At 45.9% G+C, this 19304-nt stretch overlaps 1 protein-coding gene and 1 long non-coding RNA gene across 2 annotated transcripts in view; one reads left to right on the forward strand and one right to left on the reverse strand.

Moving 5' to 3' along the window:
- Nucleotides 1-5379: 5379 nt before the first annotated feature.
- Nucleotides 5380-9968, reverse strand: LOC122547453 (thrombospondin-3a-like). The gene is made up of 3 exons (XM_043686076.1): nt 9779-9968; nt 9344-9600; nt 5380-5508 (listed from the first exon to the last, which is right to left on the reverse strand). Exons 1-3 carry the CDS (start codon nt 9966-9968, stop codon nt 5395-5397), a joined length of 561 nt encoding a protein of 186 aa, XP_043542011.1. The 3' UTR covers nt 5380-5394.
- Nucleotides 9912-19304, forward strand: part of LOC122547454 — a 10943-nt gene continuing 1550 nt past the window's right edge. Inside the window, exons 1-3 of the long non-coding RNA XR_006311000.1 lie at nt 9912-9987; nt 13406-13409; nt 13487-13496. This is a non-coding gene — a long non-coding RNA (uncharacterized LOC122547454). The remainder of the gene's footprint in view (nt 9988-13405; nt 13410-13486; nt 13497-19304) is intronic.

The raw sequence follows: 19304 nt of genomic DNA on the forward strand, positions 1-19304 counted from the left end.
TTGGAGATCAGTCATCTCAACTCCAGGATATCTCTGCAGGAGTTCCTCAGAGTAGTATCCTAGGCCCAACCATCTTCAGCTGCTTCATCAATGCTTTCCCTCCATTATACGGTCAGAGGAAGGATGTTTGATGATGATTTTACAGTGTTCAGCACCATTCGCAACTCCTCAGATGCTGAAACAGTCCATATTCAAATACAACAAGAACTGGACAATATCCAGGCCTGAGCTGACAAGTGGCGAGTAACATCAATGGCAGGCTATTACCATCACCAATATGACACAATCTAAACATCGCCCCTTGACAATTAATAGTGTTACCCCCATGATCAACACCCTGGGGATTACCATTGACTAGAAACTCAACAAAGTGGCTACAAGAGCAGGTCAGAAGCTAGGAATACTGAAGTGAGTAACTCACCTCAATTCCTGACCATCATTGACAAGGCATCAGTCAGGAGTGTGATGGAATACTCCCCACTTTCCCAAATGAGGGCAGCCCTAACAATACTCGAGAAGCTTGACACCATCTGGGACAAAGCAACCGCCTGATTGGCCCCACATCCAGAAGCATCCACTCCCTCCACCTCCAACGCTCAGTAGCAGCAGTGTGTACTATCTAGAAGATGCACTGCAGCAATTCACCAAAGATATTCAGACAACACCTTCTAAACCCACAGCCACTTCCATCTCGAAGGCCAAGGGCAGCAGATGCAAGGGAACATGACCACCTGAGTCTAGATTAGAGTGGTGCTGGAAAAGCACAGCAGATCTGGCAGCATCCGAGGAGCAGGAAAATCAACATTTCAGGCAAAAACCCTTCGTCAGGAATGAAGCAGCAAGCCTCCAGGGTGGACTGATAAATGGGAGGAGGGTGGGGCTGGGAGAAGAGTACAATAGGTGGATGGGGGTGGGGATGAAGGTGATAGGTCAGAGAGGATGGTGGAGTGGATAGGTGGGAAGGGAGATTGGCAGGTAGGACAGGTCATGAGGATGATGCTGAGCTGGAAGGTTGGAGCTGGGGTGAGGTGGGGGGAGGGGAGATGAGGAAACTGGTGAAGTCCACATTGATGCCCTGGGGATGAATTGTTCCGAGGTGGAAGATGAAGCGTTCTTCTCCAGGCATCGGGTGGTGAGGGAGCAGCCATGGAGGAGGTCCAGGACCTCCATGTCCTCGGAAGAGTGGGAGGGGGAGTTGAAATGTTGGGCCACGGGGGGCGGTGTGGTTGATTGGTGCGGGTGTCCTGAAGGTGTTCCCTAAAGCGCTCTGCGAGAAGGTGTCCAGTCTCCCCAATGTAGAGGAGACCGCATTGGGAGCAACAGATATAATAAATGGCATTGGTGGATGCGCGGGTGAAACTTTAAAGTCATAGAGTCATAGAGATGTACAACATGGAAACAGACCCTTTGGTCCAACCTGTCCATGCCGACCAGATATCCCAACCAACCTAGTCCCACCTGCCAGCACCCGACCCATATCCCTCCAAACCCTCCCTAATCATGTACCCATCCAAACACCTTTTAAATGTAAAAATTGTACCAGCCTCCACCACTTCCTCTGGCAGCTTATTCCATGCACGTACCACCCTCTGCGTGAAAAAGTCACCCCATAGGTCTCTTTTATATCTTTCCCCTCTCACCCTAAACCTATGCCCTCTAGTTCTGGACTTCCCGACCCCAGAGAAAAGACTTTGTCCATTTACCCTATCCAAGCCCCTCATAATTTTGTAAACGCTCCAGGGAAAACAGCCTGAGCCTGTTCAGCCTCTCCCTATGGCAGTCCCAGTCTATAAAGTTAAAATCCCCTACCATAACCACCCTATTATTCTTACAGATAGCTGAGATCTCCTTACAAGTTTGTTTCTCAATTTCTCTATGACTATTAGGGGGTCTATAATATAATCCCAATAAGATGATCATCCCTTTCTTATTTCTCAGTTCCACCCAAATAACTTCCCTGGATGTATTTCCGGGAATATCCTCCTTCAGCACAGCTGTAATGCTATCCCTTATCAAAAATGCCACTCCCCCTCCTCTCTTGCCTCCCTTTCTGTCCTTCCTGTAGCATTTGTATCCTGTAACGTTAAGCTGCCAGTCCTGCCCATCCCTGAGCCATGTTTCTGTAATTGCTATGATATCCCAGTCCCATGTTCCTAACCATGCCCTGAGTTCATCTGCTTTCCCCATTAGACCCCTTGCACTGAAATAAATGCAGTTTAATTTATTAGTCCTACCTTGTCCCTGCCTGTCCTGACTGTTTGACTCACTTCTGTTCTCAACTATACCCATCTCAGATCGATCTCTTTCCTCACTATCTCTCTGGGTCCCACCCCACCTTACTAGTTTAAATCCTCCCGAGCAGTTCTAGCAAATTTCCCTTCCAGTATATTAGTCCCCTTCCAAATTAGGTCATTTCTAGCCCAAAAGAGATTCCAATGATCCAAAAATGTGAATCCTTCTCCCATACACCAGCTCCTCAGCCATGCATTCATCTGCTCTATCCTCCTATTCCTGCCCTCACTAGCTCGTAATCCAGATATTACTACCCTTGAGGACCTCCTTTTTAAATTTCTGCCTAACTCTCTGTAGTCTCCCTTCAGAGTCTCAACCTTTTCCCTTCCTATGTCATTGGTTCCAATGTGGACAATGACCTCTTGCTGGCCTCTCTCCCCCGTGAGAACATTCTGCACCCTCTCTGAGACATCCTTGATCCTGTTACCAGGGAAACAACACACCATTCTGCTTTTTCGCTGCTGGCCACAGAAACGTTTGTCTGTACCTCTGACTAGAGAATCCCCTAACACAATTGATCTCTTGGAACCCAACGTACCCCTCATTTCATTAGAGCCAGTTTCAATACCAGAAACATGGCTGTTCGTGCTACGTTCCCCTGAGAATGCATCACCCCTACATTTTCCAAAACAGCATACCTGTTTGAAATGGGTATATCCACAAAAGTCTCCTGCACTAGCTGCCTACCTCTCTTACCCTTCCTGAGTTAACCCATCTATGTGACTGTATCTGAGACTTTCCCCCCTTCCTATAACTGCCATCCATCACATACTGTTGCTGCTATAAATTCCTCATTGCTTCTAACTGTCTCTCCAACCGATCCATTCGATCTGATAAGATTCGCAGCCAACAGTATTTATGGCAGATATAATCCACAGTAACTCTTAAACTCTCTTTAAACTCCCACATCTGACAAGAAGTACATATCACTCTATTAAAGGCCATTTTTGCTCCTTCACAATTTACAGACCCAGAAAATAACACCGTTTTATTCCTCTACAAACACTACTCCAGGTTAAATTAGTAATGGCTTATTCAACTTTGATGGATATGGAAGGCTTCTTCGGGGCCTTGGATGGAGGTGAGGGGGGAAGTGTGGGCGCACATTTTACAATTCCTGCAACATCTTCCACCCTACCAAACTTTGCATAAACCACATCATCCGCCGACATTTCCGCCACCTCCAAACAGATCCCAGCACCAGGGATATATTTCCCTTCCCACCCCTTGCCGTTTTCCGCAAAGACTGTTCCCTCCGTGACTATCTGGTCAGGTCCACGCCCCCCAACAACCCACCCTCCCGTCCTGGCACCTTCCCCTGGCACTGCAGGAATTGCAAAACCTCCTCCCTCACCTCCATCCAAGGCCCCAAAGGAGTCTTCCGCATCCAAAGTTTTACCTGCACATCCACCAATATCATTTATTGTATCCATTGCTCCCGATGCGGTCTCCTCTACATTGGGGAGACCGGACGCCTTCTTGCAGAGCGCTTTAGGGAACATCTCCAGGACACCCGCACCAATCAACCCCACCACCCCGTGGCTCAACATTTCAACTCCCCCTCCCACTCTGCCGAGGACATGCAGGTCCTGGGCCTCCTCCACCGCCGCTCCCTCACCACCCGACGCCTGGAGGAAGAAAGCCTCATCTTCCGCCTCAGAACACATCAATCCCAGGGCATCAATGTGGATTTCACCAGTTTCCTCATTTCCCTTCCCCTCACCTTACCCCGGTTCCACCTACCAGCTCAGCACCATCCTCATGACCTGTCCTACCCGCCAATCTTCCTTCCCACCTATCTGCTCCAACCTCCTCTCCGACCTATCACCTTCATGCCCACCTCCTTCCACCTATTGTACTCTTGGCTACCTTCTCCCCAGTCCCACCCCCTCCCATTTATTTGATTAAATCACTATAGCGTGGAAACAGGCCCTTCAGCCCAGCAAGTCCACACCGACCCTCTGAAGAGCAACCCACCCAGACCCATTCCCCTACATTCACCCCTGACTAATGCACATAACACTACGGGCAATTTAGCATGGTCAATTCACCTAACCTGCACATCTTTGGATTGTGGGAGGAAACTGGAGCACCCGGAGGGAACCCACGCAGACACGGGGAGAATGTGTAAACTCTACACAGACAGTTGCCTGAGGCGGGAATTGAACCAGGTCACTGGTGTTGTGAGGCAGCAGTGCTAACCACTGAGCCACCGTGCCACCCCTCTCTCCACCCCAAAGACTCACTGCCTTCATTCCTGAAGGGCTTTTGCCCGAAACATTGATTTTCCTGGTCCTTGGATGCTGCCTGACCTGCTGTGCTTTTCCAGCACCACTCTAATGTAGACTCGGATTTCAGGCATTTGCAGTCCTCACATTTGCCTAGTTGATTTTAACACCACCATCTGCACATTCCCCACTAAGCCACTCTCCATCCTGACTTGGAAAGGTATCGCCGTTACTTCAGTGTCGTTGGGTCAAAATCCTGGGATTCCCTTCCTAACAGCTTCGTAGTTCTACCTGCAGCACATGGACAGCACAGGGCAGCTCACCTCTACCTTCTCAAGAGGCAACTAGGGACAGGCAATAAAGGCTGGGTCAGCTAGCAACACCCACATACCAACAGTGACTCTAAAAAAACACAGGCAGAGAATCCCGAACCCATGACATTGAACCATGGAACTACAATATACAATATATACCATTCACAAAAACTGGTCACTCTAGCCCATCACCAGACCCATGCACTAGAAACAGATGTTAGAGACCACACTTCCACTAGGAAAAGTCAGTGGATGCTGCCGGCAGTCAGGGCATAGAAAATGGACACCAAAGACACGTAATGGATATTGGACAACATTGGGCACTCAATACAGTTTACTGCACGGATAGGAATCCTGAGTCCACAATGCTCATTCACTCTTGGGGGAAGACACAGGTTTCAGGAAAGCTCTGAATTAGATTAAGTCACAGATAGATATCTGACAGACATTGTAACTTGTAGAATGCCCAAAAATTCTGAGGAAGACGACCTGCCCCGTCGTTAAACATTAAAAATAGCGAAATGTGAGTATGGAGTTTGGGGGAAATAATCCAGATGAACTCAAATCATACCCATGTTCCTTAGAGCATCATCCTTCTGAAACGGACACTCCTGCAATGCGCCAACCCGGACCACTGTCCCTCCCAGGAATAACTTCAATTCCTCCAATGAGCCCTGAGTATAGAACAAAAACATCATTTCATTCATTGAATTATTTTATTTCTCTTTTACATAATGAACAAAATATATCTTTAAATCAAAACAATTATCACTCCTGCAGAATAATTATGTAACTTACAAAATGATGGATCGCAGAAGTTCAGTTTCTGAAATTAATAATAATGGGACACGGTATCCTGAGGTGACAAACCACAGATTGAGATTGCTGTGAACCGTTCAGAATTCAGACCAAAACCAATCAAGAAACCATACAAATACAGGTAAGCAGACATGATCTTATAGCTTTTAAAAAGACATGGCTATAAGCAGATCAAAGCTGAGGGGGGTGTGTGTGTTTTTTTTCAAAAGGACAGACAGAAAAGATGCTGGGGTAGCTTCTTTAGTACGAGATGAAGGGTAAACCATGCCTTGCATATCTTAGAATCCTTTGAGGAGATAAGAAGCCGGATAGATAAAGGAGATCCCGTAGTTTTAATACATTTGGATTTCCAAAGAGTTCAATAAAGTTCAATAAGACTACTTAGTAAAATCAGAGTCTATAGAGGTTTATAAAATCATGAGGGACATGGATAAGGAAAATAGACAAGGTCTTTCCCTGGGGTGTCCAGAACTAGAGGGCATAGGTTCAGGGTGAGAGGGGAAAGATATAAAAGAGACCTAAGGGGCATCTTTTTCACTCAGAGGGTGGTATATGTATGGAACGAGCTGCCAGAGGAAGTGGTGGAGACTGGTACAATTACAACATTTAAAAGGCATCTGGATGGGTTTATGAATAAGGAAGGGTTTGGAGGGATATGGGCCGGCAGGTGGGACTAGATTGGGTTGGGATATCTGGTCAGCATGGACAGGTTGGACCGAAGGGTCTGTTTCCATGCTGTATATCTCTATGGCTCTATGATGCTGAAGCAATATATTAGTCTGGATTGGCTAATAAATAGAAGACAGAGTTGGGATAAAGGGAGACATTTTCTGGATGGCAATCAATAGTCCCATAGAGATCAGTGCTGGGGTCACAGTTCTTTACTGTATATATTAATGACATAAATGTGGAAGGTGAATGTACTATAGCTAGGTTTGCAGATGACACAATAGGTAGGAAGGCAAGTGGCAAGGATTACACTATGATTCTGTAGAGGGACATAGACAGGTTAAGTGAGTGGGCAAAAACTAGTAGATCGAGGAAAATGTGAGCTTATACATTTTGGCAGGAAGAGGAAAGGAGCTGAATATTATTTAAATGGGCAGGGATCGCAGAAAACTGCAGCAAATGGGAGTCCTCTCGCATAAATCACAAAAAGCTTGCATCCAAGTACAGCACGTAATAGGATGGCAAGTACAATGCTGGGTTTTATTTCAAAGGGATTGGAATAAAAAGTAGGAAAGTTTAGCTAAAATTATACATGGAACTAGTCAGACCACACCCTATCTCCTTATCTAGGGACAGATATACTGGCATTGGAGGCAGTCCAGAGAAGGTGCACGAGGTTGATGTCACATATGGAGGGATTTTCTTATGAGAGAATTTGCAAATTAGTCTTGTACTCATTAGAGTTTAAAAGAATGAGAGGCAACCTTATTGAAATGTACAATATTCTTAGGGGGCTTGAAAGGGTAGTTGTGGAAAGATTATTCATCCATGTGGGAACGTCTTCATCTCTTGGAGTTACCTTTTTAAGATAGAAATGAGGAGAAATTTCTTCTCTCAGAGAGTGGTGAATCTATGGACTCTATCAGAGGAGCGGACCACCAAGTATATTCAAAGCTGAGGTTGAGATATTTTTAGTCAGTAAGGGAATCAAGGGTTATGGGGGAAAGGCAGGAAAGTGGAGATGATCCATGATGATCTTGGCAGTGCACATGAACAGAGAGATCTGTGTTCAGATGCATAAGTCCCTGAAAGTTGTCACCCAGGTTGATAGGATTGTTAAGGAGGCATACGGTGTGTTGGCGTTTATTGATAGAGGGATTGAGTTTCGGAACCATGAGGTCATGCTTCAGCTGTACAAGACACTGGTGCAGCTGTATCTGGGGTATTACGTACAGTTCTGGTCACCGCATTACAGGAAGGATGTGGAAGCTTTGAAAAGGGTTCAGAGGAGATTCACGAAGATGTTGCCTGGTATGGAGGGAATGTCTTATGAGGAAAGGCTGAGGGAACTGAGGCTTTTTTCATTTTAGAGAAGAAGGTTGAGAGGTGACTTAATCAAGATGTATAAGATAATCAGAGGGTTAGATTGGGTGGACAGTGAGAGCCTTTTCCCGAAGATGGTGAGGGCTAACATGAGGGGACATAGCTTTAAATTGAGCAGTGATAGATTTAGGACAGATATTAGGGGAAGTTTCTTCACTCAGAGAGTAGTAGGGGTGTGGAATGGCTTGCCTGCAACAGTAGTAGACTCACCGACGTTAAGAGCATTTAAATGGGCAGTGGACATACACATGGTTAATAATAGAACGGTGTAGGTTAGATGGGTATCAGATTATTTTCACAGACCGGTATAACATTGAGGGTCGAAGGGCCTGTACTGCGCTGTAACATTCTATGTTCTATATTCTATCTGTATGACAGAGCAAACTCAATGGGCTGACTTTCTCCTGCTTCAAGGTCTAACGAACTAAGTGAGATATGAAAGGGTGGCTATGGGTTCACAGCTAGATGACTGAGCCCTCACAAAGTGAGTGCAATGATTGTCAGTTGGTCGAGTCAGTAGTAGGTCGCTGGCTAACGCTGTTGCCTTGTCTTTCGGTTTCTCACGTTGTCCTTACTCAGACACTGCTTTGGTTCGATTACAAAAATCTTGATGTCATTTTTGATGATAAATTATAATCTTGGTAATTACTTAGCATTTGTTTCCCAAGTGTTGCTGTTAATACAGCAGGTTTTCAGATTGTCTTGGATAGATTCCTCTTGTCTCCATGTGAACAGGTTTCCTGGTGTAGTTCCAAGTGGTCCATGTGTTTGGTCAGATTCAAGTTAGGAGATTCTGTCAATGTGTCACAATCATCAAAGCTGAAGGCAGGACCGAATCTTCAAAGACACTTGTGTCTGTTGGTTTGTCTTACAACTTCATCCACAAAACTCCTCTAAGACAGATGCGTAGGTCCTTATTGGGAATCATGATAATTGGATAGAGAATATTGAAATTGAGAGTGATGGATTCTTAGGTGGATCAGTGAATCAGTACACCAGTCTCTTCAGAGCCTGAGGTCAGATAGTCAGCATTACACAGGATAAGAAGGGCTTGGATTTGGATGAGTGGAAAAGATTGCTTCTCCTGCGTGATCAAAGTTTCCCCAGAGCAGGAAATCCTCATCATCCTCTGATCAGTAAACAGCAATGGCAGTGACAGGCACAACGGGCTGAATGACTCCTTTTTTTTTGTATCATATGTCAATTCTAGACAATTTCACGTGATGTCAACCTGTGGTGGATCATTAATATTGCTCTGTTATCCAATCCCATAAAAAATCCTTGTTCTCCTCATGATCTAGTGAAGTTTAGGAAGATCATGTCACATTGCATTTTAACCAGCAAACCAGGTAATGTGGCATGTATTCCAGAGTTGACCCAGGTTACTGAAAACATAGGCAGGCTAAGACACACTCAGATTCCGTCAGCTCTCCCCAGTATTCAATGTTTCCAGTACTTCACGCCACTTCCCTTACCCTTACCCAAGCACAAAGACCATCTCCCACCTCTTATCCCCTCAGTCTTCCTGAGCTGCATTGACAATGTGGTTATTCACAGGACTGGGAAACATCAACTGCCCCTCAAAAGAATGCTGTGAAAACTAACTAACTATGATCACGACCTGACCAAGTTGCTCACCTGCATCCGTGCGTAAGCCCTGTGACCAGTCCGTACATCGATCGTATCTGCCTGCTCTGGGGGTACTTTCACCATGGCTGGGAGCCCCACACTGGAATCCACCTGTCTGCAGTCAACATACAGCTCCATGGTGATCATGTCACGCTGGAGACCACTGACTCGCAGGATGATGGAATGAGGGTTTCCGTCTGACAAGTTTGCATTTTGTAAATTCACAGACTGAGTCTTGCCGTCTTCTCTCAGGTAGCGGACAAGCACTATGTAGAAGAGAGGGTGAACACATTAATCAGCTACTCTTTTTCCTTTCCTTATTCCACCCTGCCATCTCCTGAGGGTCATCTCTCCTCTCCTCCCACCACCCCCCCCCTCACGATACCATCCTCTTCACACCCCCTCATGTAGCACTATTCCTTTCACTGTAGTAACATCTCTTACCTCTGTTGATCTTGCCCATCACAGTGACCTCCAAGTATCTCATGTTGTCTCTCTTGGCATAGAACCCCAGCAGAATACCCCCCTGTCTGGGTGGCAGCCTGAATACAGACAGGACAAAGAGCTCATTCACCGTTAGAATCTCTGTGGCCAGCTTCTCCACTACTGAGGCCTCCTGTTTCACATTGTGCATTGATCCGAAATCAATCACTGTTGGGATAGAGGTAGAAGGAATGGTTAAAGCAGAAAATCAACTAAACACTGAAATTCCAAAGAAGGAACAAATTATGGAGAGGTGCACAACATAAATCACAACAGAAAGACAAGCATTGACTGAGCTAAACCAAAGATGATCATAGCAGCTCCCAGTGCCAACTCTTTGACTTCAAATATAATGGGGGAAAACACCTGAGATTATTAACCAGAAAGTGATCCCATTGGCTGAACTGCACAGAACTGTTAGTCATTGTAAGCTGTTCTGAGGAAGGGTCACTAAACATGAAACGTTAACACTGATTCGTCTCAGACGCTGCCAGACCTGCTGAGCCTTTCCAGCAATTTCTGTTTTTGTTTCTGAATTATAACATCCATGGCTCTTTTGCTTTTTAGGCATTGCAAGTTCTTTATCAGGTACTGGTAAAGCTGACTGGGAGGTGTAGTGTTTCCTTATTGTAAACTGTAATTATTAATCAATAAGCCGCTATTCATCAGCTAAATCACAATGAAATTGGCAGGGAAGGTGATGTGCTGTGTCTGCAGGATGTGGGAGTTTCTGGATGCCAGCATCATCCAGACTGAACAGATATGTAGTCTGTGTCTGCCGACGCAGGAACTTCGGCTCAGAATCAACGGACTGGAGTCTGAGCTGCAGAAGCAATGTGAAGGGGGACATTTTCTGGACATCTGATTCCAAGTTGTGGTAACATTCTCTAAGATAGCGTTAGCTGATTTGACCAGTAGTCAGGGACAGGGAAGTATGACAACTAGTGAGGCAACTAAGAGGACTCAGAGAGCAGGGGCACAGGAGCCACAATCTTTGCAAGTTTCCAATGGGTTTGAGTACTTTCAATTCATTGAATAAGAGTAAGTGTTGCTGGGAGAATGATGGCAATCAACAGAGGGAGCAAAAAGGAAAGTAGTGTCAATAGAGGACAGCATGACATTGTTCTCGGAGGCAAAACACATGGGTCCAGACATGTGCCAGGATCTGGGATATATCCCTCTGGTCTGGAGGGGAACTGGCATTGGGAAGGGGAGCCTCCAGTGTTTGTAGTCTTCATCAGTACCAACAATGTAGGTGGAATTAAGAAAGAGGTTCTATGAGGGAGTGAGAAACTAGGTGCTAAATTGAAAAGCAGAACATCTCTGTAATAATCTCTGAATTACTACCTGAGCCAGTGCAATTAGCGTACAACAAATGTGGTCAGAGAAATTCATATGTGCCTCAAGGACTGGTGTGAGGGAGCTTGGTTCTGCACCAGCATCAGTACTGGGAAATTAAAGCCAATATTCCCTCCAAGGTCTGTGGAAATCAATTTTTCAATACGTCTGGGGGTGGGTGTAACCTCAGAGTGGCTGTACAGCTTACAGGGATGTTGTCCAGCTGAACAGTACTGGGACTGGTGTTCCAGCAAGCCACAAAACGAGGGAGGTGGAAACACCTATAATTTAAACAAAGGGGGAAGTAGAGGAATCAAGCTTGGATAGATGTAGCAGACCAAGGAAAGAGTCAAGTCAGGACAAGAAAATAATAATCTAGGAAATGAAGGTCAGAAAATGGAAGGAAAGGGTAGAGAGAGAAAAACCACAGTTTGTACCAATAGTCAAGACTAAATGTTACAAAGATAACACAAAGATAAAACTAAAGGCATTGTTTGTGAATATACACAGCACTTAAAGTAAATGAATCGATAACTCAGTGAAGTAAATAAATATGATCTGATAGCTATTAGGGAAATGTGGCTGCTGTATAATCAGGGTTTGCGTCCTGGATATTGGAGAATATTCAAGAAAATTAGGAAGCTCAGTAAAGATGGAAGGATGGCACTGTTCATCATGGATGGCATTAGTACAATAATGAGACACTACTGGATCAAGACATTGGGTTGTAGAATCAGTTTGGGTGGAGATGGGAATAGCAGAGGGAAGAAATGACTCAGAAGGTGGGTAACAGCCACCGCCCCCTCCCCTCCTCTCCCCCGCCTCTCAGTAGAATTACAATGTAGGGGAAAGTAAAAGAATATTGGTTACGTGTGATAAAAGGATAGTAATAACCATGAGTGATTTGATTCTACATTATCAACCGGAAAAATCAGATTAACAATGGAAGTCTGAATGAGGCGTCCACATAATGCTTTCAAGACAGTTTCTTAGAGCGGCACATTCTGGAACCTATCAAAGAACAGTTTATATTAGACTTGTGATTGGGTAATGTGAAAGGATTGATTAATAGCCTCAGAGTAAAGGCATCTCTAGGCAGCAGTGACCAGAGTACGATTAAATTTTATATCTGGTTTGAAAGGGAGAAGAGTGGATCTAAGACTGGTACTTAAAACTTAAATAAGGATAACTATGTGGTCCTAAAAGCTGAAGTGAACTGAATACTAAACTAGGAGATACATCAATAGAGAAGCAGCAGCAGACATTTAAGGAGATGTTCTGGAATAGGAAATAGAAACTAAGACCAGGAATAGGCCGTTTGGTCCATTGAGCCCACTTTACTGACCCACCAAATAAACGTTGTACTCCTACCCTATCCCCATACTCCTTGATTGTTTTAGCCTCGAGAAATCTTTTTTTTTCTAAACATGATTAGTGATTTGGCCTTGACAGCCTTCTGTGGTAGAGATGTCGATAAGTTCTCCACCCTCTGAGTGAAGAAATGTTTAATCTCTGTTCAAAATAGCCTGGATACCCTGAGACAGTGACACTTGTTCTGGCAGTGGAAACATCCTCCCTGCATCCAGTCTGTCTAGCCCTGCCAGAATTGTGTACGTTCCAACAAGATCCCTTCTTACACTTCTAAATTCCAGTGAATTACAGGCCCAGTTGACAACACATGACAAACCGGTCATTCCAAGAAACAGTCTGGTGAACCATCACTGAACTCCCTCTATGGCAAATATACCTTTTGTGGAAGGAAGAAGAATTTAGCATATCGCTGCCTGATGGGATACTTGACCAAGGCAAAAGGTATCTTGGCTCTCGGGCTCACAGCTTTAGTGGAAAAACACTACTAGAAATAAAAATTGAGGTTGTGTCACTATAGCTTGACAAAATATAGGGAGTGTATCTTTAGCTCATTAGTTTCTCTGTCCTTGAGCAACATCGAAGAAAAAGGGTGATAGCTGCACTGTGTTTATCTTTATCTTGAATTATTGTAAAGTGCAGAATATAAGCAAAGTTGTTTGTATCATTGTGTAAGTATAGGCTGACTGTTCAGCTCGAGAGAGTACTGTGAGATGGTGATAACTGTACCAGCCTCTCCGTGAATTCACAAAAAATAAAGCTTTTTGCAACAAGGCTCGAAGTCTCAGAAGAAGTAATTTCCTCGACAGAATCTGGCGTAGTCGGCAGGATTCCAATTAATGTGGGATCCAAAAGAAGTAAAGGAGGAAATACTGGAGATAGTGCAGTACAGTCCGAGCTGAAAGGGGGACTAGGCCTAGTGCTCCATTCACGGCGCGGGGGCACAGTATAGAGACTGTCTAGTGTCTGGCCGGTGACTCTAGCTGAGCCAAGACTACTGAAAGGATGAGGCAAGATCACAGAGAAGACGAAACTTACCAGGGCAGTGAGAGAGACTAAGAAGTGGTAGCTACCCAATTGAAATAGACTCCAGACTTCAAGACCTTGTGGACAGAAGAGAAATACTGTGAGTGCTTATCGTAGATTAATGCGTGCGGGTGTGGGTAGCAGTTTTGTCTTTCCTTTTCCTTTCTTGGTGAGTGACATCTCTTTGTAGATTACGGAAATCAGCAGTCAGCGCCTCTCCGTAAACGTGGATGTGAGGCTCCCAGAAGACGGCCCAAAGATGGAAAAGTGAACAAAACAAAGACATTGTAAGGTGCTAAGATCACGGCAACAGGTAGGAGACCCCCATCGTTCCAGTGGGATCACAGGTGGATATGGTGCTCTGTGAAACATGAGATTCTGGATTTGTCATTCCTTTGTTTAGTGATCTTTGTGGATGGTCCCTGGGCTGTTGGCCCTACAGTAGCTCTTTTGACTTCAGTAAATTAAGGAATGGCAAGAAATTACTCAGGAAGGAGGTGGCAATCCCACTTGGGACAAATGTTATATGATGCATTATTTCATTAAATGGTTAGAGGTTACTAAGCGTCAACAACTTCCCAAATGGAAACCTAAGAAAGATGCTGATGCACAGAAGGAGGGACCTTCCAATGTCGTGATGGGGCTGTATCCCCGGCTTGAATCTCAAGAGGATACAGTTACTGAGAATATCCTCCTGACAGCGACTGTGCGAGAACAGCAGCCCCGGCCTCTTCAATCTCCACATTACCAGGATGTAGTCCATACAACTAGCCTGCCTACAGTCCCACCTGATTCTACCCAACCCACTCTGATGCGGAACTCCCATGGTGGAATAACAGTCCCAACCTGTTCCCATTCAGATAGGTAAGCTCCAGGTAGAGGAGCCATTTGTCATTGTCAAGAATTCACCTGTCTGCCTGTTGGCTCGCCAGTCCCTGTGTAAACTCGGTGCTTCGATCCAGTGTTCTGATCAGGGCCTGTTCTTGGAGCTCCCTGATCACTCTGTGGGACAGGTCCTGAATTTGCTGATGCAGTGCTCTGACCCTGTGACCAAGGCTGCATTGTACTGCTGGCAACTACAGAACAATCCTGCTGAACTTCTCCTGCACCCCCTGATAGTGGATCTGAAAGGAAGCACCAATCCCTGCTTCTGTTTTTTCCAGCACCTATTCCTTACATCCTGCTCTCCAGAAACCATCCATTGCATAGCCCTTTGTACCCACGGTCCAGTCCCTGACTGATATGCATACCTCACAGCCCCTTGTTTGGCTCAGTAAGGTTCGCTGCAGTTTAATTGGGAGTTTATTTCAGTCCCGTGGGCCTACTTGCTTCTGTCCAGCTTGATACTGTACAATCAGCTTTGTTGGCAATGGGTTCCACCTCAGTGCCCCATGTCACTGACCGTGTTAAATCCCCGCATCGGCCTGAGGAAATTCATCCAATTCTTGTCCTGCAGTGAATCTCTAAGGGAGACCCATTGTGGGAATTTTCATATTACTGTATTCTCTGATGACGCCAGTTGCATCTGACTCCCATCTGTCCATTGGTTGATAATTTGTGTCCGGTATCAGCCACCCTCATTCCATGACGATATGCCCCCACTGTTCCCCTCTTCCCTCCATAAAAATCAAGTGGGGTTGGTGCTTTCAGCTCCGTGTTCCTGTCTGCCCTGGTGCGGTCCTCCGTTGTGTTCATCAATATAGACTGTCCCCTGATGCTGAAATAGGCAGTCGGCCTGTTATTGATGCTCTGCTCTCTCAGGGGCTGTTGTATTCTACTCGCAGTCCCTGTAGTACTCCCATTTTAACTATTCCTAAACCAGGCAGGAACAGTGAGTGACAGTATGTTCAGGATTTGCATGCCATTAATCAGATTGTTACCCCCGTGGCACTGTCGTCCCTGATACCAATGTCACCTTTTCCTCACGAGCCCCGGATTCGGCTTGTTACACTGTCATACACCGATGCTCAGCAGTTTGCTCCATTGCCCTGCATGAGGAGAGCCAGGATCTCTTTGCCTTCACCTACAGGAGCCAACAATTCACCTGGACGTGTCTTCCTCAGGGCTAGATGAAAGCCTGACAGTGTATGCTGCGGCAGTTGCGAGGTGATCTGTCTCAGCTCTCTCTGCCTGTGGCAGCACTGTGTTACAATATGCTGATGACCACCTTGTCACCTTGCAGTCCCACACTGATTGTCAGCGGGATTCTGTGACCTTGTTGATCCACTTAGCCTCCTGTGAGCACCCCATTTCTGCTGCCAAGCTGTTCCTGATGAAGGGCTTATGCCTGAAACATTGATTCTCCTACTTCTTGGATGCTGCCTGACCTGCTGTGCTTTTCCAGCACTACACTCTCCGACTACAATTATGCCAGACCTTAATACAATACCTTAGCTGCATCCTGGAGAACAGTACGCGTCGTCTGGGTCCTGATTGTGTAGCTGCTATTCTCAATGCCCCACGACCCTCCACACAACAGGAGATACTGTCTTTTCTCACCCTGGCGAACTATTGCCGCCAATGGGTGCCTGAATATCGGTGCACGGATGCGATTTTGTGTCAGGTTACCCTTAAGAGTCAGCCTCGTTCTGTTGATTGGACCCCCGAGCGGTTGCAAGCGTTTGAAGAAATCCGTATTACTCTGACACAGGCCCCAGCCTTGGGCTTACCCAATTATCGTAAGCCTTTCATCCTCTATGGTAACGAATGAGAGGGTCTCGTGAGCAGAGTCCTTGTGTAAATCCATGGCAGTCTGAAATGCCCAGTGGCCTGTAACTCCTCTCAGTTACCTCCGGTGGTCCATGGCCTGCTAGCCAGCTCCACCCATCGCCATCACTGCTACCACACCGGAAAAGTTGAACTCTATTGTTCCGGATTACCATTGATATGGCCCCTCATGCTGTTTTGCTTCTTCTCAATTCGGCTGCTACTCAGCATTTCCCAGCAGCCCATAGGACTGGGTGTGAGGTCATGCTGTGGTCCAAGCTGAATCTATCATTCCACCGCGTCCACTCAGTGAATCCAGCTACCATCTTTCCTGCTTCCTCTGACTTGGACTCCTACTACCATGACACCTACAGGTGGTCGACTCCATGACCTCTCCTCGGCCTAATTTATCCTCCACGTCCCTTGACAATCCTATCTTTATCCTGTTCACTGATGGCTTGTCCATGCTTCCCTCCGATGATCATTCCTTGTCGGTGACACAATCGTTATTCCCTTCGAAATGCTAGAGGCATGCGCTCTCCTTTGTGGGACTTCAGCCCGGGTTGCTGAGCAATTTGCCCTTACCCATGTGTGTATCCTTGCCATGCCCGCTATGCCTCTGGAGTGGTCCATGACTTTGGTACACTCTAGAAAAATTGTGGGTTTGTTATCTCATCTGGTAAACCTACTCAACATGTGACACTTATCAACATATTGTGGGCAGTGCTTTACCCTGCACGTGTCATGGTTGTCAAACGGGAAGCTCATACTTCCTCTGAGGTCGAGGTGCCCCTGCAACACTGCTGCATATGCTGCTGCCCGTGAGGCCCCTTGGGCACGTGCAGTCATGGTCCCCTTCTTCGTTAAGATACAACTCCCCTCTACTGTCGACCTTACAGCAGTTCTCCAGGCGCAGGATGCAGCTGCAGAGGCACAGCGCAATTTCTGGGCTCGTGTTAGGTGCTCCCCTGATGCCTCTGGTCTTTAGCTGCATCCTGATGATAGGGTGGTCTGTCTGTGTACTCTCATCCATGCCCTTGCCCAGCTGGCGCATGGATAGGGGCATGTAGGAAAAGGAGGATGCTACATCAAATTGCCCAACAACGATTTGCTCCCGGCATATAAACTATCTTAAAACAAATAGCCAAAACATGTGTTATTTGCCAACAGTACAATAGAGGAAGAACATCGGCACATTTTGATAATCTATTTATCAATGAAGGGCCATTTGGAAACTTGCAGATTGATTTGGTCCATATGACTCCCTCAGGAGGGTTTAACTACATACTGGTCATGGTAGATATATTCTCTAGATGGGTGGAGGCATTTCCCACCAGAAGGGATGATGCCCGAACAGTAGTAAAATGCCTTATGGAAGATATAATTTGCTGATTTGGAATACTGGGATAAATGAATAGTGACAGAGGTACCCACTTTACTGGGAAAATAATAACAGCACTGGGTGCAGTATAGGGACTTATGTGGAAGGTTCATATCCAGTATCAACCCCAGTCCTACCAAAGCACCCGTATGGCGGGAAAAGAAACTGACTATTGAGTATGTTCCCATTTGTCGACCCATTCATGATATGTAATACCTCGCATTAGAGTTTTGGATGGGTTACCTTCACACCTGAAGTCCAAGACATCACGCGGCACGGTGGCACAGTGGTTAGCACTGCTGCCTCACAGCACCAGAGACCTGGGTTCAATTCCCGCCTCAGGCGACTGACTGTGTGGAGTTTGCACGTTCTCCCCGTGTCTGCGTGGGTTTCGTCCGGGTGCTCCGGTTTCCTCCCACAGTCCAAAGGTGTGCAGGTTAGGTGAATTGGCCATGCTAAATTGCCCGTAGTGTTAGGTGAAGGGGTAAATGTAGGGGAGTGGGTGTGGGTGGGTTGCTCTTCGGAGGGTCGGTGTGGACTTGTTGGGTCGAAGGGCCTGTTTCCACACTGTAAGTAATCTAATCTAAAAAAAAATCCCTGGATTGCGATGTCTTCTCCTTCTCAATCAAGGATTGAGCCAATTAAAAACAGGATTGGAAACTGTAGTCAATGATACCTCTGAGGCTCTGATGAGATCAATGCTGAGCTTGTCACAGTTAGAACAGTGGCCCTTCAGAATCACTTAGCCTTGGATTTTCTATTATCCAAGGAGGATGGCACTTGTGCTGTTATTCGGCAGGTATGCTGTACCTACATACCAGACAACTCTAAAAATGTCTCCAATTTGGTGACCCACATTCACATGGAAGTCAAGAAATTGAGCTTTGTCAGGGGTACGTCACCTTTACTATCATACTCCTGATACTTTGTATCATATGGAGAACTACAGGCTGTAGTTGTTCACAATTCGTTCCTACCACAGTTTTCACTCCAAAACCAGTGATCATCTACCGGACCATACCCCATGATGACCCCTATGATGAATAAGCATGTATGAGTATGCACACTTTTCCAGGAGGATATGAGCCCCCTTTTTTGGATGAGGTAGTATCCTAAACTTAGGTGTTGATCTGGAAGATCAACAAGGAGGGAATGGTGGAAGTAGTAAGAACTCAGCATACTGCTGCATGACGGGATACTTGACCAAGGTAAAAAATATCTTGGCTCTTAGCTCTAGTAGAAAAGTACTGCTAGAGATAAAGACTGAGGTTGTGTAATTATAGTTTGACAAAATATAGGGAGTGTATCTTAAGCTCATTAATGGGAGTGCATCTTTAGCTTTTTGGTTTCTCTGTCCTTGAGCAACATTGAAGAAAAAGGTGATAGTTGCACTGTGCTTATCTTTATCTTGCATGAGTGTAAAGTGCAGAATGTAAGCAAAGTTGTTGTATCATTATATAAGTATAGGCTGACTGTCGAGACCCAACTTCCACTCCCGGCACCTTCCCCTGCAACCGCAAGAAATGCAAAACTTGCGCCCACATCTCCCCCCTCACTTCCCTCCAAGGCCCCAAGGGATCCTTCCATATCCGTCAGAAATTCACCTGCACCTCCACACACGTCATTTACTGCATCCGCTGCACCCGATGTGGCCTCCTCTACATTGGG

The sequence above is a fragment of the Chiloscyllium plagiosum genome, unplaced genomic scaffold (assembly GCF_004010195.1).
Source record: "Chiloscyllium plagiosum isolate BGI_BamShark_2017 unplaced genomic scaffold, ASM401019v2 scaf_5414, whole genome shotgun sequence".
NCBI lineage: Eukaryota > Metazoa > Chordata > Chondrichthyes > Orectolobiformes > Hemiscylliidae > Chiloscyllium > Chiloscyllium plagiosum.